The sequence below is a fragment of the Glycine soja genome, chromosome 1 (assembly GCF_004193775.1).
Source record: "Glycine soja cultivar W05 chromosome 1, ASM419377v2, whole genome shotgun sequence".
Lineage (NCBI taxonomy): Eukaryota > Viridiplantae > Streptophyta > Magnoliopsida > Fabales > Fabaceae > Glycine > Glycine soja.
Window position 1 is genome coordinate 3,379,284 of NC_041002.1, and position 25,111 is coordinate 3,404,394.

At 32.2% G+C, this 25,111-nt stretch overlaps 2 protein-coding genes across 3 annotated transcripts; both read left to right on the forward strand.

Annotated features, from left to right (window-relative positions):
* The first annotated feature begins 512 nt into the window (after positions 1 to 512).
* LOC114410024 lies at positions 513 to 3,822 on the forward strand. Its single transcript, XM_028373767.1, has 7 exons — positions 513 to 896; positions 970 to 1,050; positions 1,132 to 1,308; positions 1,688 to 1,858; positions 1,980 to 2,192; positions 2,279 to 2,367; positions 2,732 to 3,822. The coding sequence occupies exons 1-7, from the start codon at positions 809 to 811 to the stop codon at positions 3,434 to 3,436; spliced, it is 1,524 nt and encodes a 507-aa protein (XP_028229568.1). The 5' UTR covers positions 513 to 808; the 3' UTR covers positions 3,437 to 3,822.
* Positions 3,823 to 11,269: 7,447 nt separating this feature from the next.
* On the forward strand, positions 11,270 to 24,334 carry LOC114410035 (AP-1 complex subunit gamma-2-like). 2 transcript variants are annotated; one of them, XR_003666270.1, is made up of 19 exons: positions 11,270 to 11,576; positions 12,728 to 13,030; positions 13,191 to 13,332; positions 13,677 to 13,850; positions 14,476 to 14,655; positions 16,287 to 16,441; positions 17,765 to 17,855; positions 17,943 to 18,106; positions 18,586 to 18,640; positions 19,412 to 19,534; positions 19,624 to 19,719; positions 20,415 to 20,542; positions 21,193 to 21,297; positions 21,381 to 21,640; positions 22,053 to 22,289; positions 22,378 to 22,553; positions 22,950 to 23,048; positions 23,710 to 23,917; positions 24,010 to 24,334. XR_003666270.1 is itself a non-coding variant. In XM_028373777.1 (18 exons), the coding sequence occupies exons 1-18, from the start codon at positions 11,545 to 11,547 to the stop codon at positions 23,803 to 23,805; spliced, it is 2,616 nt and encodes an 871-aa protein (XP_028229578.1). In that variant the 5' UTR covers positions 11,270 to 11,544; the 3' UTR covers positions 23,806 to 24,334. The 2 variants fall into 2 exon arrangements, 1 of the variants encoding a protein (XP_028229578.1); XM_028373777.1 differs by having other exon boundaries at positions 23,710 to 24,334.
* Positions 24,335 to 25,111: the final 777 nt, after the last annotated feature.

Genomic DNA, 25,111 nt, shown 5'->3' on the forward strand with positions numbered 1-25,111 from the left:
ATTTCTAAACCATTAAATATAATTAAAAATGTCTTCAAATCAATTTAATAAAAATAACTATGAAATTGTGTATAAGTTTTGTACAATTTTAATTAGTTAATAGTACAATAGTTACACTTATATAAATTAGTTGAATTAATCTAAGGATTAACACAATAATATAAAATGTTGATAGTTTATATGCGGAAAATTATCTATTTTTCAAGAAGAATTATATTCAATTTTTCTTCTGTGTATAAAATTACTTAAAATTAATTATGAATTAATATATGACACGTGAATTGAAAAATATAATAAGTTTTGACTTAAAAAAAACCTTAATTATATTGACATTGAGAATATACCAACAAGTGATTAATCTATGTGGTACTAGACCAAATTCCTTAAATAAGATTTTAGATTTCTTAACAAAGATTAATCATCGATAAAATTATAATTATTCATAATGACATTATTAAAAATAAAATACTGAGACCATGAGAAATGAAGGTAGACAATAATGGCGGTTCATGATTCTCTCCATTTACTATTAGTATGACTCTCTCTCTCTTGCTATGCTATGGTCCACTAGTCCCCATTTGCTTTTTCCGTTTCTTTTTCTTGTCTCTTTTGCCTTTCCCCTTCTCCTTTTCCATTCACACACCACACTCTCCAAACCCACTGTTTCAGTTTCTGCTAACACCCCTCTCTCAGTGCCCCCATTTCTTCAAGCTCAATGTGTTAGGGTTTCCCTCCTTTTCTCAGAGCTTGCATTTCCCAGCTACACAAGAAGAACCCTCTCTGGGTGCTTCATTACGCTCCAGGATCAATGGCAAAGCTCCATTTTGCGTTGAGTTTCACACTTTTGCTTCTACTCTGCAATGCCTCAGCTGCACCATCCACTACTTTACCCGCCAGTGGGTACCCCATTTTCTTCTTTCAATTCAGTTTCACTCATTCAAGTTCTTAAAAGTTTGTTCCTTTTTGCAGAGATTGTTAGTGGGTTTCTCTCAAATGCCGTGCCTGCATTCACCAAATGGGTGTGGTCACTCAAAGCACCCACCAAAACCGGTATGAAACTATGCAATGTAGATTGCATTCTTTTTTCTTTTTTTTGTTAGTTTTTGGTTATGTGGAATTGAAATGTTGCAGCGATTGGTGCGAAGTCGATGATGAAGTTCGAGAGTGGGTACACTGTGGAAACCGTGTTTGATGGAAGCAAGCTTGGAATTGAGCCTTATGCAGTTGAGGTGTTGCCTAATGGGGAGCTTCTCATTCTGGATTCGGCTAATAGTAACATTTATAGGATTTCGTCCTCGCTTTCTTTGAGTAAGTGTGTCTAATTGGTAGGATGGTAGCTTAAGTTTGTGATCTGATACATTTGATTTATTCTCTGTTTAATTTAATTTTGTAAAATCAGCATAACTAGGTTGTTAGACTTTTTGCATTATGGGATCACGAAAGATTTGAATTGATGTGCTATGTGCTAAGCATGATATCATGTCACTCTAGTTATTTCATATGAGACATATGAAAAAAGATGTATCACACTTTTATAAGGTAACTGTAATACATTTTGAACCTGTTGTGTCTGTGGGACTTCAGACTTCTCTTTTTAATGTAATTTTTATGCCTCACTTGAACCAATTTATTTGAATGTGTACATTTTCTTTACTTGAAAAATGGCATGTGCAATGCAATTTTGCAGATAGCAGACCGAAGCTGGTGGCAGGATCTGCTGAAGGATATTCTGGACATGTTGATGGAAGGTTTAGGGAGGCGAGGATGAATCACCCCAAAGGGATAACGGTTGATAACCGAGGAAATATCTATGTTGCAGATATAATGAACATGGCAATTAGGAAAATTAGTGATTCAGGCAAGCATTATGTTATACTCTGAGCAATCCTTTGTCCTCTTCTACCCCATAAGACTCCTTTTCTCTCACATTAGAATCAGAGGTGGGAGCTTTTTTATTGAGTTAAGGTTTCTGTTTTCAGGGGTGACAACAATTGCTGGAGGAAAATGGAGCCGGGGAGGGGGTCATGTTGATGGTCCAAGTGAAGAAGCTAAATTTTCTAATGATTTTGATGTTGTTTATGTTGGAAGTAGTTGCTCCCTACTTGTCATTGATAGGGGGAACCAAGCCATCAGGGAGATCCAACTACACTTTGATGATTGTGCTTATCAATACGAAAATGGATTTCCACTTGGTAGGCTATATCAGTCATTCAATCCAAATTCTTTCTCTTGAAAATATTCTAATTAAAAATGAAGATTGATTGCAATCAATTTGCAGGAATTGCAGTGCTCATTGGTGCTGGCTTCTTTGGTTATATGCTTGCATTATTACAGCGTAGACTTGGTACAATTGTGGCATCTCAGGATGTAAGTGCCCATTCTTGTCTTCTGCCTTCTGCCTTCTGATTCATTATAGTAAATCTGATATAGACATCAGAACGTAATTGGTCATAAATAAATATGATTGTCCGTTGATAAAACTTCAATCTATATGCAGTAGATATCTGGAGTTATTTTGGGAAGTTCAACTGTTCTCAACTTTCCAATATATGTTATGCTATAGTTTTCAAATTATCATTTTTTCTTTTTAACTCAAGATTACCTATATATACTAGCCACATAATTTAAAGTTGTCCTTTCTTCTCTAAAACTGCATAGTCTAATGTTGCTAAATTTGTTATGTGAATACATATGAAGTCTTGAGTCATTTATTCATCTGCTGCTTTTGTAGGCTGAGGGTGCAGCTATGTCTGGCATTTCACCAAGTCCATATCAAAAACCCTTGAATTCTGCCAGACCTCCTTTAATTCCATCAGAAGATGAATCGGATAAGCAAGAAGAAAGTTTCTTTGGATCCATTGGGAAGCTTCTTACTAATGCTGGGGCATCAGTAGTGGAAATAATGGGAGCCTTATTTCCTGGTTTCAGAAAAAACCCACCACAGAGCTATGAATTTCAAAGCCCACCACTGTTCCAGCAACCTCAAAAGCAAGTAAATGCTTGGCCTGTGCAAGAAAGCTTTGTGATTCCAGATGAAGATGAGCCTCCTTCAATTGACCCTAGAACACCAACACCACGGAAAACGTATGCTTTCATGTCGAAGGATGCAGAAAAGATGCAACAACTTTGGCAAAGTCGCGCATTCTATAGTGGATGGGACGGAGATCTTCAGCAGCAGCAACAACTAAAACACCAACAGCAACAGCAGCAACAACAACTAAAACATCATCGCCATCAGTACCATTCATCAGTCCCTCACACTTACTATGAGCAAAGCCATGAGGAAACCAATGAGATAGTATTTGGGGCAGTGCAAGAGCAGGATGGGAAGAAGGGCACTGTGGTTATTAAGCCTGTGGATTATGGTCAATCTGTCTATGATCATCACTATATTCGACCTCGAATCAGTTCTATGGGTCATATCAACAAGTACTAAGTATATACAACCACAAAGACTAGGATTTATGAATCCCCAATCCAGCTTTAATTAGAGAGGGGAGGATGAAATGAAGTACAGGAAGTATAATTAATTATTACTTTTAAAAAGTGTTATCCTTATAAGGAAAAGCTGGTCATCCGAATTGTTCAATCAGTTTTGCCAAATTGTAGGTCACTCTGGCCACATTTGAGGGTAAGATTAAGAAATTTTGGCATGCTATTTCTTATTGTGATGGTGTTTAATGCCCAGCAGAAGTTCTCTGCCATAAAATATAAGAAATATTATATGTAATATATATACTCCACTCTTTTTGTCCTTGTTCCGCTGAAAAGTTCTGACTCGTCTAGAGTTCTTCTTCTAGAAGTATAAACACCGTTTGATAACTTTACTTTGTACTTGTTATGTGGGTACCATACAAACATCTCATGTTTGTTATGATTCTAGACAAAGAAAAACTCTACCTAGTGGAGCATGTCATAACTTCTGTTTGATTTGACCAATTCTTCAACTACCGTTTTGCAGTTCTACCAATTTCCAAATACAAACAATTCCAACAAATGGAACTAAAACTAGGAGCATACTTGGTTTGCAGTTCCAAAATTACAATTAAGACAAAAATAATTGTCAACAAATCAGGATTTTTACTTTGGTGTTTATTTTAATCAGGATTTTTACTTCTGTGTTTATTTTACTTTTATCTAATAGATTTACATTAAAACACACATTGCAACATTTACAATTGTAAATTAAATGTGCACTACATTTTGAACATGCTAACGTAATTAAAAGTATGCTGCTGAATTGAATTTCTCAATATAGTTAGATTGACTGACAAGGGTTGTGAAGGTGATAGAAGATATTAATAGTGATGACAAATGAATGGAGAGAATTGAAGGTGGTAATAATTGAGATTTGAGAGTAATAATAATTGAAGGTGGAAGCTGATAAGGCGAGTGACCACAGGAGTGTGTCAACTCTAAAATTCCTCGCAAGTGGATGACATGACATGCTGGGAGCCCCCACAAGCCACTGCATGTGAGTGAATTATGACATTTTGCATTATTAAATTCTTAAAATTTTAACTCTGTATTAAACAATTAAAAAGTAATGATCGAATTAGATTATTTTATATGGAAAAAAATAATTAAAAAAAGTTATAATTTTAAAAATTAATTTTATATCATTAATTAATATATAAATTTTATTGTTTATCATTAATATTATAAGAAATATAAATAAAAAATAATTAATGTTACATTAAATAACTTAAATGATAGTTTTTTTATACAATAATTACAATGAGATGGAAGGAATAGTAGTTGATTAGTTAATTTTATTGGATCTAAAAGCAAAATACCTTTAAACTAATTATAAAAAAATTATCTAAATTCATTTTCAAATTAAGATGGAACTTATAGCTGAGTGTCAGTTATGAATTATGATACGTGTCTACTTTTCATTAAGATTTTAGATTTAAATTATATATATATATATATATATATATATATATATTTTTTTTTTTTTTTTTTTTTTTTTTTTTTTTTTTTTTTGCTGTACTACTTTGACTATTGTATATTAAACACGTTAAGGTACAACAGCAACCTAATTTGTGGTTGTGCTGAGCATTTTTATGTTTATAGTTGACTCTTCTGAATATATTTTTTTCAAATCTATAATTTAGTTTATGAAGTAAATGCGACTTTTATATTCCAATTTTTATGTCGTAGGATTATTTTTATTTTATCTGGATATATCTACCAATCATTTACTTGGTCGCCAATAACCATTATATTAAAGGGATAAAGGAAAAGATGATAAGTAACTTAGTGCCCCGTTTCTGAAATGTTTTTTTTGGTCAAAAAATACAACTTTTGAAAAAATATGAAAAAATTAATTAAAACAGTAATGACCTCTTTAAAATATGTTAAATTAAGCATGCACTTAAAAATATTTCCATACTAGTTACCATTCGTAATAAGAATGGCTTGGGAGGATCTCCCATTTCAACACGTAGCAAACAGATGGATTATATAAATTTTAAATTTAATCAGTATAAAAATAAATCGTTAATTTATTTAATTCAAGGGCAGTAAAAAATGAATTAAAAAAATATAATTCATTAATGACTCATTTAATCATAAAAAATATAATCTATTAAGCATCTTTTATGGATGGATATTTGACCTATCTATTAGTTTTTCTAAAAAAATTATCAAATAATATATATATATATATATATATTATCTCAAACATTGTAAAATCTAGGACTAGGGATGAAAAGTATACTCAAATCTTATAGATATCCACACATATATATTATATATAATTTTTATAAAATAGTTATATTTTTTATGACTAATAATCTAAGTTTTTAATCTCTAATAGTATCACTATTAGAGAGTGGAAAATATTAAACCTTTAATTAGAGTTTTTGTTAAGCGATTATAACATCAACTTTAACAACTGCTATATTGAATGATCATTTTTATAATTTTATTTATTTACGATTTGAGGTTAGACAAACTAATGCTATGCTTATTTGTTTTAATTAAATTATTTTTATTGATTTATTATCATGAACCTTATACATAAGTAAAGTACAATTTACATGTGCATGTATATGTATATAGGAGAATGAAAATTAAAATTGTTACCTCCATAAGTATGAAACCAAATACGAATATTATTTTAAATGCAGGTGTGAAGATGAAAACTATTTGAACCCTACCTATTTTCAACCATATCTAGAATTTATACTCTTAAAATCCTATATATACTCATCTAATGAACTTTGGACTACTTCATCTACTCAATTACAAAATATTGTAAAATCTAGGATTAGGGATGAAAAAGTATAATCAAAACTTATGAATATCCACACATATATATTATATATAATTTTTTTAGAAAATAATTATATTTTTTTATGACTAATAGTCTAAGTGTTTAATCTCTAATAAGAGAGTGGAAAATACTAAACATTTAATTAGAATTTTTGTTAAGTAATTAAAAAATCAACTTTAACAACCACTATATTAAATTATTATCTTTATAATTTTATTTATTTACGATTTGAGGTTAGACAAACTAATGCTATGTTTGTTTGTTTTAATTAAATTATTTTTATTGATTTATTACCATGAACCTTATACATAAGTAAAGCGCAGATTACAGGTACATATATATGTATATAGGTATCAAGCTGGTATGAGAATGAGAATTAAAATTGTTGGCTCCACAAGTATGAAACCAAATACAAATATTATTTTAAATGCATGTATGAAGATGAAAACTACTGAACTCTACCCATTTTCATCCATATCTAGAATTCATACTCTTAAAATCCTATATATACTCATCTAATGAACTTTGGACTACTTGATCTAATCGATTACACATTATGTTGAATGACTCATTCTCTATCCAATAACAAATGGTCATCCAATTTATAAATTCATTCATTATTTATTGATCAAATTAGTTAAAGTTATACATAAATGGATTAAATAGTTAGTGAATAAATGATTTGAATTGGCCCCTTTATATTCCAACAGGAAAAGTATGAGATGAAATCAAATAGATAGAAAATCTCAAGTTTGAATTGTTATAACAATATTCATCAGCCAGAAGTTGTAGGGAGGCGTAAAAACTTAAAAGGAAGGAGGAATGTGGATTGGGTTAATACATCCTCCTAGCTGTTGGGCTTGTGGACATGTGACTTTTTTCAAGTGGGAAAGTTCGAACATTTTTCAGTTGACAAAAAGCATTGGGGGTGTTGCTAGATACACCCAGCATTATTGTTGGTACACCCAGCATTTTTAAAAAATATCAAAACTGTCCCTGTGTTTTTTTCGCATTAGTGATGGGTGTGCGTGAGGATGATCCGTAAATCGTATAAATCAAATTGATTCGTAAGGTTGATACGGATCAAGTTGATCCGTATGTTGATATTAAGCATACGGATCAACTTGATCCGTAAGGCTTCTACGGATCAAGTTGATCCGTGTTGTTCTATAAAAGGCTTACGGATCAAGTTGATTCGTAAAAGGCTTATGTATCAACTTGATCCGTAAGCCTTTTACGGAACAACACGGATCAACTTGATCCGTAAGCCTTTTATGGATCAACTTAAAAGGCTTATGGATCAAGAGTATTTTGGTCATTTCATCTTAAGTAATGGGTGCATTAGCAATAATGTTGGGTGCACCTAACAACACCCAAGCATTGGTTGTAAGTAGGGATATTACTATTAGGACTATCACTTTTTCTATTGGCACTAGGTACCTTTTTGTTATATTTCTAAATTGTCCCTTGGGCAGAGATACAATAGAAACATGTTTTCATTATGTAAATGGAGGTAAAAAAAACAAAAAACAAAATAAAGACATGATACAATTGCATACTTTGATATTTACAAAATGAAATCATTGTTTTTGTTATAATATTTTCTGCTCAATCCTATTTACACAACAAAAATACGATTCCATGATTGACTTGTATAATTATCAAACAAAATCATTTTTTGTTATTTTGTTTCTTTGCATACATTTTATAAAATAAAAATATATTTCCGTTTGTTATTTTGTTTCTTTGCATACATTTTATAAAATAAAAATATATTTTCGTTGTACACTTGCACAACGGAAATATATTAGCATCTTATAAAATCTGTGAAAAAAAAAGTAACCACTTCTGTTGTTTGTTTCTTCCCGTCAGCCTCAAGATTTAAATGGCTTACAAACTTGGCCCATTATTTTTTTTCTTTGCACAAATTGGAGCACACGATATTTTATTAAAGAAATATCAATAAGTTGAATTTGTTATGTGAGAAATGGCAACAAGAAAAAGGTAAGCAGACAATTATATGTATATATATATCAGATAAAAATAATCAGTTGTGTCCAAATAGGCCTACACAATTTTTGACACAAAAAATCATATCAAATAGTTGAATTAATTTTGTGAGAGATGAGGCACCAAATAAAGGATACGAGACAATACATTTTCTAACACTTTCTGTACGTTTTATATTAGATAAATTTATATAGCTTTATTCAATAATAAATTTAAAGGAGAAAATAATATAATTTGATGAATTTCACGAATGATGGTTAATCATGTGTTTCTCCCTAAACTTTTTTGTAAATTTTAATTTTAGTTTCTAAACAAATTTTTTAGCATTTTGGTCTCTATATTTCCCAACCAAATTTTTGTCCATATCAATAACAGTCTTCCAACTTGTTTTTCAACTATGAAAATTCAACCTGAACTCCTAATAAATTGTTTTTCCATTGCCAACCTTTTCTCTTCTATTTTTTTTTTTTTGTTGTTGGTGGCAGAACAGGGTTTAATGTTGAAAATATAAATCAATTGTTAGACATAAAACCCAATCACAAACCACCATTAAACAACTTAAACTGGTGATTTGGTTCATGAGATGGTATCAAAACATGTATTACCAAGTGGGCAAGAGTTCAATCTTTGTTGACCCCATTCTTTCAAATAAAAATTGAATTTCAGCACAAGATATAGTGGGTGAATAAATTGTCATGCTTCAAGCTCAAAGGATTATTGCATCAAACAATTATATTTTAGTCCCCTGTAAAAAATAAGACATTTGCTCTCTTATTTTTTAAAATCAAGGATTTGGGTGTTGAACTGATGATTGTTAATAGAAAACCTTACTGCTAAATTGCTAACGTAACACTAATATATTTTTGGATTCTGTTCATATTCCTTATATATCTACAAATAATTTTGTATATTATGATCATCATGCTGTGGAGATTGACTTCTTTCACTAAACCCAACGCTTACTGGTAATTATAAATGTTGAGTTTGAAATATTTTGTGACTAAATTTTATTATTTGATTATGAATTATATTAGGTTGGTTTCATATTTTGGAGTCAAAATGAAGTTTTGGTTATATTGAGTAATTTTCTTCTTATATAGTGAGGAAAAAAATAATAGTTTTGAAAGGAAGTTATTACTTTGAACAATAAATTTTAATTTCTATTTTTTCAAAAGTGAGAAACAATTTTTTTTTATAGAATTTGTACAATTTTAACAAAACGATGTAAAATATTGTTAGTATATTCTTTTAACAAATTATGTCTTATCGAGCTTGTGATTGTAAAAATTTTATAGGGTGGGTCAAATTTATAGTTATTGGCTCATGAGTGAATATACCATTATGGGATTTAGATTTTTCAATTTTATGTATTAGAGATTTGAATTTGATTTGATATTTCTTTTTCTATATTTGCATATTATCATATATTTCTATTATCTTCTTTTTTTTGTATGAAAATTTGAAAACAAAGAATTTTTTATAGATAAATTCAAAATAAAAATACACACATATAATTTTATAAAATTAGTGCATCACATAAACTTGTATACACGTATATTTATTTATTTATTAATCTTCAATAATAATATTACTTTTTTTATCACAATATTTTTCTCTAAATTATATCTCATTATTTTAATACAATATGTATATTAATTTGAAATGATTTTTTTAAATTTTACGTTTTTTGTTACATAATTTTGTTAGTTATATTACAAATTTATTTTAATAAAAAGTATACATAATAAAAATTAGATTTATATGTTGTCCTTTAGTAAAATAATCATATAACTAAAAATAAGTTGCTTTTAGGGATGGATCGAGAAACCTGTTAAAGGGGAGATAATTTTTTTTCATTTATAGTTTAAATGTGTAACTTAATAATTTTTAAAAATATTAAACATTTTTATATATAAAATTAAAATTAAAATTTATTTTAAATGATAATAACCTGAGCCATTATTATAAAAAAAATAAGCACACTTTTTTTTACACAATTTTACTCTAATTATCACCTTAAACATTACAATAATAATAATAAATATAACTATTTTTACATAATTTTATACTAACTAATCTTAATTACCATTATAATCATTATAATAATAACATAAATAATTAATTTAAAAATACAATTATATATGAGAAGTGTCAAGGGCGCAGCCCTCTCCATCCCTCCTGGTTACTTTATAAACTAAGTTGAATTAGATTGAAATTTAAAATTAATCTAATTAAATAAAAAGACTAATAAAATTGAATTAGCATTTTTTAAAAACTACAAATCCAATTCATTCAATAAACACTTTTAATATTTTTCCCCAATTAAAAAATAAAAAAACCCAAGTTAAATAACGTCAATGCACCCCAATGACCACCAAAATAGGTGTACCAGGCACTCCTCTTTTCTAACGGTTGGTCTTTTTGTCTATTTCTAACAGTAGTTGAAAATGCACACATTTCAGAGTTTTTTTAAAAATTAATTATGAGTTTGCAAACTCTATCAACATGAAAAATACATCTCGCTTAAATAAGTTATTTATCTTAAATTTAAGTTTTATAATATCACCTAAATTTAAAAATTTTATATAAAAATTTATTTAAATATCAAAGTTGTTAGATTTAATAATTAACTTAAATCACATTAAATTTTAAATTAAAAAAATATTTTTAATAATTAATTATATAAGCAACTCACTTAAAAAAATACACTATTAAATCATTCATTCCAATAAAAAATTATAAAAAAATATTATTTAACTTTAAACAACCCTCTGATGGCAGATGCAGTAACAAAGTCTTCCTCCACAGAATTAAATTAATACTCAAAGTATCATCTTCCATCAGAAGATGAGAACAACCGAGGAACATTTTTTTTTTTTTAATTTCTACTATAATCAGCTTAAATTTACGAAACTGTCCCTAATTCACATTTTTAATTATTCGGCATTTTCTAATTAATTTTCCATTTCAGAAATTCCAGTGACTGAAACGTTAAAATTGTAAAATCGTTGCAAAGTGGAAAAGAAGAGAAAAAAGGTGCGGTGGTGTTGAGTTGTTTTGTTTCCTCTGAAAATTCACAGAACTCGCTCACACACAACGCAACGCAACGCAAACACTCTCTTGCTTCGCATCAGATCCAAATCTCTCTTCGTTTCGCCGATTCGGATCTCCGATTGATCTCCGCCTCCGATTCCTTCTCCTCGCAATTGGATCCGATTTGAGCTTCTCGCCGTACACAATCATCGTCAATCATGAACCCGTTCTCTTCAGGAACGCGTTTGAGGTAAGCAATTCAATCCTTCTCTTCTTTGCTTCTTCGAGAATTGGATCAACATCGAGTGCACAGACACGCGCACACGCACGAACACACTTTCGCATCATGTACAATGCGTTTGAATGCTTGTTATTCTTCGTGCTGGTTTTGTAGTTGAGTAGGGCTTTGCGTTTCGGAGAATCTTAAATCATATCTGCATTTTTATTTAATTGAATTTACTGCTCCTTTAGTTGTACGTTCACGATTTTGTGTTTTTCTTTTAGCTGAAATTAGTGATATATGTTGACAATTCGTTTGGTTGTTGTATTTTGTTTTGCTTAGCTGGTTGAGGTTTTCTCGTAGTATCTGAATCGGATGTTGAAATTGAACTCTAGATTCTAGCGCCAAACTTTAATAAACATTGCACATCTTCAGAGGTTCATTCGTGTATTTGTGAAAGCGTTGGAACAATTCATTAACAATATGTATTTCTGTATATTGTTAGGATAAGGTCTTATGCATAGAGACGTGTTGTTCCAACATTGTAAGCGACTGAGTGATATATTTTTATTAGTTTTTTGTCTCCCTCATCCATGGAATGTTACTGATGCTGTTCCTATTAAGTACTATGACCTACAAGATCGATCATGGATCTGAATGATTGAATCTGATGTCAACAGTCGTATAGGTTGTTCATGCTTATTTTATTTCATTATTCCCCTTGTGAAGCAATGAATTTGCATATTAGCATAGCATCCTATGGTTTTGGTTGCAATATGTGGCCAGTCTAGAGTCTCCCAATGAATTTGAAGCATTTTGTTTACACACTTATCTAGTTTTGGAAGGGGGCAGTATGCTATGCCTTAAGCACTCTTGTATTGATTTGCTTTGTTAATATTGAGAGAATCTCTTGTCCTCCCCTTCTATTTTGACTTTTTGAGATAAAACATTGCATAAAAGAATTGAAATTACAATCCTACTATATTTGTCACTGATAAAAAAATGTGATTTGTGATTGACTTTTTATTTCAAAATTTGTTTGGTTTGCAAAATCAAATACGCTTAATTTTTCCAGGTTTCTTTCAAGTTGCGAAGATAATACATGTATAATATATAGTTTCTGTTTGTGTTTAATTATAATCAATATCTTTTACATATCTGGTTCATATCCCAACTTGTAGGGACATGATTCGGGCCATACGTGCTTGTAAGACTGCAGCAGAAGAACGAGCTGTTGTAAGAAAAGAATGTGCTGCCATTCGTGCTGCAATAAATGAAAATGATAATGACTATAGGCATCGGAACCTGGCTAAGCTAATGTTCATCCACATGCTTGGTTACCCCACACATTTTGGTCAAATGGAATGCCTCAAGTTGATAGCATCTCCTGGATTTCCAGAGAAGAGAATAGGTTATCTTGGCCTCATGTTGCTTCTTGATGAAAGACAAGAAGTTCTAATGTTGGTCACCAATTCTTTGAAACAGTATCCAGTTTTTAGTCAAAGTTCTGTTTATTTTTTTTATTTATATTCCCTGATTTTTACATTGCATTTTACAAATGTGTTATTTTGATCTACTTACTGAAATAAAATGAGGGAACAAATATTAATAATGGGTTATAGCAGAGCCTTAACTGAATCACAGAGATCTTAATCACACAAATCAGTATATAGTGGGACTTGCTCTTTGTGCTTTAGGAAACATTTGTTCAGCAGAAATGGCTCGTGATCTTGCACCAGAGGTTGAGAGATTGCTTCAATTTCGAGATCCAAATATTCGGAAGAAGGTGAGTTTCATTGTACATTTGTACTTCATGCATTACATCACAGTTTTTATCTCTTCTGAAACATTTAAATTCATACATATAGTGGACGTCTACCTATTAACGTCCTTCTAAGTACTTAGCATGTCCTTCTAAGTACTTAGCATGCAACAATTGGTACCATAGCCTTGTCTATATTATCACGTGTCAGTGTTTTGTGATCTCCCTATTTTCATTTTCCTAATAATTATAACCTTATAATGTAGTTTAATGTTTGGGTTATTAATAAAACTGCTCCCATTTAACTGCATGAATGACGACTAATCATTATTTATTCTCATAAATTAACTGTGCTCACTGTTATATAGGCAGCATTATGCTCTATAAGGATCATAAAGAAAGTTCCCGACTTGGCAGAAAATTTTATCAACCCTGCTACTTCCTTACTCAGGGAGAAGCATCATGGGGTTCTGATCACTGGGGTTCAGCTTTGTACAGATCTGTGTAAAATTAGCACTGAAGCTCTTGAACATATTAGGAAGGTAGTTTTTCATCTCTCATAAATTATATTGTCAATCACGTAGATGTAGTGTATTTTCCTAGAACTCATTTTGGATATTGATTGAAGATTTGAAGTAAACTTATCTACTATAGACTTAGCATGACAGATTTGTGTTGCAAATCAAACAATCCATATATATGTGCATTCTTCTTGGTATTTGTGACTTGTAAGTTAAAACGTCCATGAATTCTTGACAATTTTACAACTTACAAGTAATTTAATGAAGTTATATTCCGCAATATGGAATTTGTAGATTATATTAATTTTGAAACTGCCTTGCAATATTTGAAATGCTTTAGTTATTTTTTTTTAGTGTTTGAGCATTTCTCATTAGCTAGTATTACGGGGTTTGTAAACTCATGGTTTAAAAAATTATCAGTTTTTTTAAGCTCACAGCACTGTGTCAAGTTTTTGCAAGCAAGTCTGTTGGGTATAAAATATCAAACATGTGAACTGTTAAGGGATAATAACAAGGTTCGTACATGCAACTTTATGGTGTAAAAGTTAACCTCTGATTGCATATTTTTATGAAGAACTCTGCACATTGAGCCATAATTTTGGACAGCTTTTGTTGTAACAAAACATTTTGTGAACAATTATTACAGAAATGCACAGATGGTTTGGTCAGAACTCTTAAGGATCTAGCCAATAGTCCATATTCACCAGAGTATGATATTGCCGGTATCACAGACCCATTTCTCCACATCAGATTGCTTAAACTTTTGCGAGTGTTGGGTGAAGGCAATGCTGATGCTAGTGACACCATGAATGACATACTTGCCCAGGTCAGTTGTGTGTTATGGTGCACTTTATGGTATTATATTATTATAGTGTTCATGCTGCGATGATTGGGTTATTTGCAATTTCTGCATGGCTCTGCTGTGCATGAACTTGTATGTTGAAAACCATTTAGAATATCTTGTCCACTTGCATGTGATTTGAATTTGATTAAGGCAAACCTTAGTACAAGCACAAATTGATATGGACATTCTAGGAAAGATTGAAAAGTTTTACTTGAGAGAAATTTTGTTTATAGAAGAAATTTTTTATTAGATCAAAGAGAAGTATCACTAGGGGTAGGATACAATATCCTCCAAATTGAAAGAAAAACCAGACACGTCAAAGAACAAGAAAAAATCAAGAATTGCAGCATGGCTTCCTAGTGTCTATACACATCTAAAATAGCAACTCCCTTGTAATTACCATAACTCCGGAAGCACGATTCCAAGAGAAGCCATGAACATAGTCCTGCCTGCAACAACAAATTTAGGGGCAAAGAGACATCCTTAATGCTACAAAGGGCTATACAATTTGATTCATATGGCATCAAACATTTATTGTGAGTTGGATGCTGGTGTGTTTGGGTGGCATTGGCCAGAAGATGTTTCATTACACGTTTATGTGCTGGAAAGCTATGGGCAAAAGGGGGCATGTTGAAGTTGTGGGAAAAGAAGGGTGTGTTGAAGTTCCACATTGTGGTGGGTAGCCGTGACCAAAATGGGACATGTTGAAGTCCCACATTGACTAAAGATAGTGCCGAGGTAAAGTATATAAGTGGGAAGCCATCCTCACCTTACAATCCGGTTTTGTAGGGTTGAGTTAGGCTCATAACCCACGTTTTTAACATGGTATCAGAGCCTATCCTAGATCTGTTAAAAAGTGCTAGGTGTGATTGAAAAAAATCCAAGTCCCACATTGGCTAGAGATAGAGCCAAAATAAAGTATATAAGTGGGAGACAATCCTTATCCTTTGAGCTAGTTTTAAGGGTTGAGTTAGGCCCAAACCCACATTCTAAAATTATGTAATGTATGGTTGTTCAGTTTGGTTTTGCACTAATGTTGATTACTTTGTAGAATATACTTAAAGTTGAAGATTTTTAAAAAAATTTTGTATTTTTTTTTTCTTTTGTGCATGTGCATGTATGTGTAATGGGGAGAGCCAGGGAGGGGTCTTGTATTGTAAGTAACTGTTGAAATAGAAACCCATTGAAAAGCAGGATTTTTTTCTATCTTTAAATGCACATTTAGCTGTATATTTATATCTAATTCTTTGAAGGATTATAAGGAGGGTTGAAAGAGAATGGAGGGGCTTTTGTTGTCGATGTATAATTGTATGCTATAAAAATGAGTTTTATTTTTGGTCAGGCACTAGAATTTATGCTGTAAGTTTACATGCATGATTTGGTCACTGTGAGATGCACCAATTAACTTGCCAAGCTAAGTTTTTTAATTGTGTTAACCACTTGCTGTAGTAATCAAGAGTTAGATAATTTGTTTCAATATTCTTAGGTTCTGTTTGCTGTTTACCAAATCTGTTATGTGAGTAAATGAATTTTAATCTACTATTGCTTATTATTGGTGGTCATCTCTTCGGAAATTCAAGACTGATAATTTTTACACTTGCTGCCTGGTTTAGGTGGCTACAAAGACTGAGTCAAATAAAGTTGCAGGGAATGCCATTTTATATGAATGTGTTCAAACAATAATGAGCATTGAAGATAATGGTGGCTTACGTGTACTTGCCATTAATATCCTGGGAAGATTTTTGTCAAATCGTGACAACAATATCAGGTTTATTTCTGGTCATGGCTTCTCTTTCATAAATAACTGAATTTTGATTAAGACCTACTAACACGAGCACGTTGAGTGTTCACATTGCAAAGTTCCACTATAAAAGCCAAAAGAAGCACAAAAACATAAGCACTGTAAGAGGTCTAAGATGTCTCCTCCAACTTGGGAATAATGTTTGTTACAGTCCAATGAATTGATACAAGAATCTAGGAAGTGCTCTTGATTATTAGGATTGATCTCTTGAGTCCTTCAAACATTCTCCTGTTATGCTCCAACTTACAACTATAACACTCATGGCAAGTGACTTAGATCTGTCAGATGCCTGCAAATCAGTATTTTGACTGATATTAACTGAATATGAAGAGAGTAATCACTTTTTAATGTTAGTCCTTGTAAGCTTATAACTTGAAATGGAACATCTAGGATTTTGTTTTTAACTGGTATAGAAATGATCCCATTTGTCTATTACTGATCATTAATCATTATGTCATGTTTCCCACTTTTCCTAATGCCTTTCTATAGTTGAATGCTTACTGGATATGGAAGTGTTTGTGTGTGTGTGAGGGTGAGTGAGAGAGAGAGTCTTGAATGAATGACAACAAAGTCTATAAAATCATTAGCATAATGATCTGGTGGATGTATTCTCTCTCCTATAATTCTGTGATTGATGGATGAGGTATGCAAAAAAAAATTATGATTTAAGAAAGACTAGAATCATTGGGAACTATGCTGCTCAAGCAATGAAATGATGTCTTTGCATTCTCTCTATTGCATATGTACAATGGTTTGGTGATTTTTGAGATGAGCTATAGTAAACTGGACGCAGTCAATCATTTAAGCAATCAAATTATTGTCTTACCAATTTTACTATCTTCACATTTAAAAAGAAATTAAAAAAGAATGGGATCCCCAATATATTAATTACAACATTTGCTTGATTATAACAAAGACTGGGTTTGTGGTTTGATTACATTTAATTAGCTGATACTTGCAGTTATTGGCTGTATTCTGAAATTTCTGTAGTTTGAATTTATTTTGGTCACAATTATGTTTGTAATATACTGTTTGAGAAATATATGCCAGGCTGTGACTAATATTGTGGCTTTGGCTGTTGACAGAAAAGACACCTCTAACTTAAATATTACTATAAAAGATGAAATTGTGTGCTCATTCAATCTTTAATTTAGCACGTTATGAAGGCTGATAAAATAATATCGCATCTAGTGCTCTTCAAGCTCTATATTCATCCCGTCCCTCTTTTTTTCTTTTTCTTTTGAGTTAAATTATTGAGGTGAATCTTACTATTCTACCTTCTTCCCTTAGATATGTGGCATTAAACATGCTAATGAAGGCTGTAACTGCTGATGCTCAGGCAGTACAGAGGCACCGTGCAACAATTATAGAATGTGTGAAGGTATTTGATTTGTCTTCCCTCATTCAGTGACAAAGATGAGCTTTGTTTTACAATCCAAGGAGTTGATCATTTGACTCTTAACTTCAGGATTCAGATGCTTCGATTCAGAAAAGAGCCCTTGAACTTGTTTATGTTTTGGTGAATGAAACTAATGTGAAGCCCTTGGCAAAAGAGCTTATAGATTATCTGGAAGTCAGTGATCTTGATTTCAGAGGGGACCTTACTGCCAAAATTTGCTCCATTGTAGCAAAGTGAGCCATAAGATTCTGAATGGAATTCCTTTTTCAGTATACTTCATTTGGTTTTAGTTCTATTATTATTATTTTTTTGTGCAAGGAGAGAAGGATACCAACTATATGCACTTCATCTCATTTTTTTCCAGTATCCAATAATTTCTGGACCACTTATGATATTCCATCAACATAAGACGTTTGATTTGTCACAGGAACTGAGTTTATTATTATTAGTTCTTTTAGAAGTATATGATTGTTTTCTCATGTTAGTGATAGTGAACATGTTACCTATGTTGGTCATGCAATTCATAGCATTTTGGACATTTCTTTTCTCGCTCCTTTCTTTGGTAAAATGAAAAAGAAGCCATTTGGCCCATTTTTCATTGTTCTTTAACTTTGTCACCTCCTGTCAATTTAGAACTGATAAGTAGAGATTTTATTTAAATTGCACAACTAAATATATTTGGTTGACTAACATTTATTTATTAATGCTTCAGGTATTCCCCAGAGAAGATCTGGTATATTGATCAGATGCTCAAGGTTCTGTCTCAGGTATAAATCCCAAAACATGTTTGCTTTTTATTTTAGGGTATTCATGATCAGTGATGTGTGTTTATATGTGGATTTAATTCCTCTAAAGTGAAAAGTGAGTCACTATAGAGAAAAAAGTGAGACATCTCACCATAAATGAGAAATTAAGAGAGTAGATTTTAACAAATCCATGATTTGTTATACATGTGCATTTTATACCAGTCATTGATGGCTTATACAAAAAAAATAACAGTCATTGATTTTCTTATCTATGGCTAAAATTTCTTGACTTTTTCTTCTAAAGTGAACTCTCCACTTTAGAGGAGCTTAATCATTGTATGTGAATGTGATAGTTCATTTGCTTCCCATTTGGCATGCAACATCCTATGAAATCATTTGGATGCTTAAAATCAGCTCTAAGGATAATGTTGATATTTTTCAACCTTCTATTATCATTTTATGATTTGGTGCTTCCATGTGTTGGTCACAAAATCTGCTGATGGTGTATTGTGATTATTGTTTGGAGGGTGTGCCTTGACACAATAGTAAGGTTGCTGCCTGATAACTTGGTGGTCACAAGTTCTAGTTGTGGAAATGACCTCTGTGGTCACAATTGTGGCTGCATTTTACCTATCAAGGCCCCCTCAATGTTGGGAGCTTCGTGCATTGGGCTGTCTTTTTATTGTGATTATTGTTTTGGTGCTTGCTGTCTCCACTCTCCACATTGAGCTATTCAATTTAGTTATATATGTATATTGGGTGCATGTACTGATCTCTATTCTATGTTAGTAGGCTGGAAATTTTGTAAAAGATGAAGTATGGTATGCCTTAATTGTTGTGATAACCAATGCTTCTGAGCTTCATGGATATACAGTAAGAGCATTATACAGAGCATTTCAAATGTCAGCTGAACAGGTGCTCACTTCTGCTTTGACCAAATCTAGGCACACTGTTAATTTGCTTTTGATGCCTTTCATATAATATTACCTAATTCTTTTCATCAGGAGACTCTAGTTCGAGTTACAGTGTGGTGCATTGGGGAGTATGGTGACATGTTAGTTAATAATGTTGGAATGCTTGACATAGAAGATCCAATAACAGTGAGTGCTACTGCTTGAAAAGTTTATACATTTGTCTAAACTGTTGCTTCAAGTTTCATGAATATGATATATCATTTGACCACAGGCAATAATTTAACAAGTTGATCTATGTATTGGTTGAAAAAGCTTCTAGTAAAAGATGTTCCAACAATCCCCTTCTTATGATGATCCTTTTTGTATGTCTCCTATTTGGATGATGGGTAATGACCATGATAGAAACTAAATCCCCTGGTCTCAATACTACTTACTCATTGTCTCTTTTGTTATTCTCCATTATTGTAATTTGGATGAGGTAAGACGGGATTTGGTTTACATGTTTGATTGGTATATTTAACATACTATCTGGCAGAAAATGCTCCAAATTATTTGCCAATTTAATGAATTCTGGACATGATATGTTCTTGGTGCTAAAACCATAGATGTTAGGATTGTGACTTGCCTTTTTCATTTTAATTCTTATTGCATAGGTTGATTGTTTTATACAGGGGAAAGAGTTTATACCCCTTCCTGTTGTGCCTTTTTATTCTTTGTTAGAGTTGCAGCTTTATTTAAGATTGAGAGGACTACTAATAACTGATGCCCAAGTCTGCTTGTATATTAGCAGCACATAGGAAAATCTAAAAACATGATCTTTCATTGGATATAATTTTTTTAAAAAAAATTAGTTTTTTCCTTATTTTTTTTCATGCTAACAGGTGACTGAGTTCGATGCAGTTGATGTCGTAGAGATTGCTATAAAACGCCATGCATCAGATCTTACCACAAAATCGATGGCTTTGGTTGCACTATTAAAGCTCTCTTCACGTTTCCCTTCATGTTCAGAGTATGATCTGTTTTTCAAATGGTTTATTATCTATTACACACACCACAACGTAAATTGGAGTTTGCCAAGAACCATTTGGCTCAAAAGCTTAAGTTTGGTGAAACCTCATGAATGGTTTTGTATCTAGCAGGCTGCCTCACAAAAGAGTCCTTTTGGGCTCTTAAGTGTAGGAAATGCATAGGCCAACCATACTTTGGGCTAAAATTCAGCATTTATTTAGAACAATGGAGGTGGAAAGGATTGAATTGATGACCACTTGGTCATAGAGGCTTTGACAGCATATCAAGAACCAACTATCCCAAAAGTTTAAACTATTAGGGGAACATTCATGAATGATTTTGATTCTATTAGTGTTGTTTCTTCTTTTCCTGCCTTTTTTTTATTTATTTTAGAGGCATTGAGAATGTAATTTTCTAGTAGAAATTCAGCAGACCAGGTTCAAGGTAGTTTTAAAATGTTTAATTTGTATCCATGCAATTTGATCTATATGAGAAATCAGGGGAAACTTTTTTCAGCCTTGGTTGTCCTCACTTCTTACTCCCCACGCATTAGACTTGTGCAACCAGTGCAAGTTTATTTATTTCCTCTTATATTTTGTATATTTGACATTTTGACCTGGAAGTTTTATTCTCTTTTGAATATGGATATAGGAGGATCAAAGAAATTATTGTTCAGTTCAAAGGGAGCTTTGTGCTAGAATTGCAGCAGAGAGCTATTGAATTCAATTCGATTATTGCAAAGCATCAAAATATTAGGTGAGGTTAATTAATCTGCTTATTATATTATATCAAGATCATGGAATTGTACCACACTTTCATAAGAAACTGTCATTGTGCAGGTCTACACTTGTAGAAAGGATGCCAGTTTTGGATGAGGCAACTTCCATTGGTAGGAGGGCTGGGTCTCTACCAGGTGCAGCTTCAACTCCAACTGCACCTTCATTTAATCTTCCAAATGGAACAGCCAAACCTGTGGCTCCTCTTGTAGATCTACTTGATCTAAGTTCAGATGATGCTCCTGCACCTAGCTCTTCTAGTGGAGGAGATATTCTTCAGGACCTTCTTGGTGTTGATCTTTCACCAGCATCACAACAATCTGGTTAGTATTTGTAGTGTATCTTATAAATTATTATGATTCCTGAAAACTAATTTTTTTTTGTATTTAATAATTACCATCTTTGTTTATGCATCTCTGCTTTTCTTCAAGATAATTGGTACTGTTTTATGAGGTCTTCTTTAGTTTTTGAGCCACTTGATCCATAGGAAAAACCATTATGAAGAACCCTTTTCCCAATGGTTTTATTGAAAATTTAGTTTTTGATAAAACCCAATGACATTGTTTGATCCATGTAACTTACCCCATCTAATGGGATAAGGCTTTGGCCGGGGTGCTTGTTTCCATTTTGATTTGTTAAAGAAACATGCAAACTTATTCATTTTTCCTTATTGTGAATACTGAATAATTCCATGAAACATATTTGTAGCATGTCTGACTTTATTTGCATTTTTAGTTGCTGGCCAAGCTTCAAAAAGTGGCAACGATGTTCTTTTGGATCTTTTGTCTATTGGATCACCTTCTGTCGAAAGCAGCTCATCTACAGTAGACATCTTATCCTCCAATTCGAGTAACAAAGCACCAGTTTCCTCGTTGGATGGTCTCTCATCTCTTTCACTTTCTACAAAAACAACTTCAAATGCTGCTCCTATGATGGATTTATTGGATGGATTTGCCCCCATCCCGCCAACAGGTTGTAAACTTTGTTTAGCATTTGGGCATTGTCATTGAATGAAATATAGTCAAAGTATTGAATTCTTGTCCTTTCTTATCTTGAGTAGAAAACAATGGACCGGTTTATCCATCTGTAACTGCATTTGAGAGCAGCTCCTTGAGGTTGACATTCAATTTCTCAAAACAACCAGGAAACCCACAAACAACAGTTATCCAGGCTACTTTTATGAATTTGTCCTCCAATACATATACAGATTTTGTTTTCCAGGCAGCAGTTCCTAAGGTATTCCAATCAGTATGCTATTAAGCTTTCTGCATGCAGTGCTAAGATCATCATGATTATTGTAATTATAAAGATATCATTTGAATTTACTGCTTTTAACAATATCATAATCTTCATTGTTATAATGGTAACTTAAAGTTCCATGCTGGCTGTTTGTTTCTCTCTAAATGGATTCTAGTGATAAAAATGTTTGTAGCTGTCAATAGCTTAATAATTTCCTTTATATTAGTCTAGTTAGTTATCTGACCTTTTGAGTGCTAAATAGTTACATCTATTCTTTAATATTCAATAATTGTGAGCCGTTCTACTGGGTGCTTTGTTGGAATTTCAAAATCTTTTGAACTGCTTTGTTACCTTCCATCATCTAGTACTTACATATTTTGTTTCAATTTTCAGTTTCTTCAGTTGCACTTAGATCCAGCTAGCAGCAATACTCTTCCCGCAAATGGGTCCATAACCCAAAGTTTGAAAATTACTAATAGCCAACATGGGAAGGTAGATGGTCTTTGTAACTATAGCTTTACTGTAAATATCTGTGTTCTACCATGTCCTTGTATGATTTAAATTCTAAACAGAATGTTGATCACTGGCATTTTGCTGCGAAACAGCTAGTTTATGCTTTATTTTTATATTTGATATTAAGTGCTGCAAAACTGCTTATTATTTGTGTCTGGGGGTTATTGAGTGATCACTACTTTTCTGATCGTTCATCAAAGCCAACAATGATATTTTAGTTAACTGCACAAACAGTGAAACTGTCATTAGGCATCACATTAAATCATATTTTTCTTTGTTTTTTATAGTCTGGACTTTAGATTATTAATGATGAATAATGTCTTTAATATTGGATTAATTTTTACTGTTGTGAAATTATGTAGCGTAAGGGATTTATCCTTGTATTTATAATCTTTACATAGTGGCTATCCTGCTATTTGCAATCTGCTATACCATTTTTGGGGTTTGCCACTTCATGGCATCATCTGGGATTGACAATCATGGATTAAACTCCCCCCACCCCCTCCTTTTCTCTGTTTGTGCTTTGTGAGTATGTATATGGTGTACACTTTCTGAGATGATTTTCCTGTATGTACATTTAAATGTAAATGTATAAGTGCTTCTTAGAGAAGACTTGATTGCTAGCAACTATTTTTTTCAGAAATCTCTTGTCATGCGTATAAGGATTGCATACAAGATAAATGGCAAGGATACACTGGAGGAAGGACAAGTTAATAATTTTCCTCGTGGTTTATGAAGCCCAATCAATGATCAGGGGTCAGTAAGGTGATGCACAAAACCCTTCGTTTTCCCCGGCACTCTATAGTTATTGGTGCGGTTTTCATGTTTCATTCCTTCAATTGAGGAAGGTATGGTTCGAGAATCTGGACCACTTTTTGGCTTAAATTTGAAGTCGATTTGGTGGCTTCACATCGTTGTTTTACCTTTTTCTTTTACTTAGGTGATTTATGTACATTAGTACAACATATTCCTGTATGAAAATGCCATAGTCAAATTTTGCCTCTCAAGGCGCTGAGAGTTGTGTCATGTTGAGTACTTGAGGTGCTTTCTTGCTATTTTTTCGGAGGTAGTTGCTCGGTCTTGCTGTCTAAAGTTATAGTGTTGTTGAATGCAATTTGGTATCTTTTAGACGATTGGTATATTTGATTTTTATGTAACTTTTCCCCCTCAAGATTAATGAAAATGTAATCTCAAAATAATGTCAACTTTCTTGTTCGGTTTTTGACTGTTTAATTGAAATTTGAAAGGGGATTATCCCACTGTGACGTATGTTATTCATTTTATCATCACATATATATTATACTTGACTAGTATTTTATGTTCTGAACACTAACGCTCCAGGAATGCTTTTATCTTATAAATATCATTTCAGTGTAGGGAAAAATTAAAGTTCCAACAAATATAATAGGTTAAAATGCATACAAGCCCTTCCATTTATAGGTCAATTGAAGAAATTTCCATGGTTCAAAATTCAACAACTCAACTCTGAACTTATCAAGTGTAAGTTTATCCCAAGTCAATTTGCAAGGATTGGTAAGTTTAAACAATTCCATTGAGTTTTGAACCGCAAACGGTTTTCTGCAACGCTGAAGAAAATTCGACGAATTTTAGCTAATAGTAATACTAATATTATCTAGCACCGTAGCCCTTTCACTTTGATTGGTTCTTGGAAAGTCCAACTTCAAGACCGTCACATGGTGATGTAAGTTCCGATCAAGTTGTTAAATTCATTTAAGAATTCCGTGGGTTCATTGTTCTGTAGTTATTTTTAAATATCATTGCAAGTGAGAGTACGAGACTTGTGACAATATCAACTATCAAAACCCCTAGAAACATTTTAGTTTCACGGATCCAAGGTAAATAATTAAAAGACTCATTTATTGCATTCAGCACTCATGCACCACACTAAAGTACTATGCTTTTTTGGGTGTAAGATCTTAAGATTATTTGTATTGGTACTATAACTTTATTTTATTAACATGTAGAGAGAGGATAATTTTTTTTAGTAAATTGCCAAGAGTGCATGGGATTGATTAACTTAC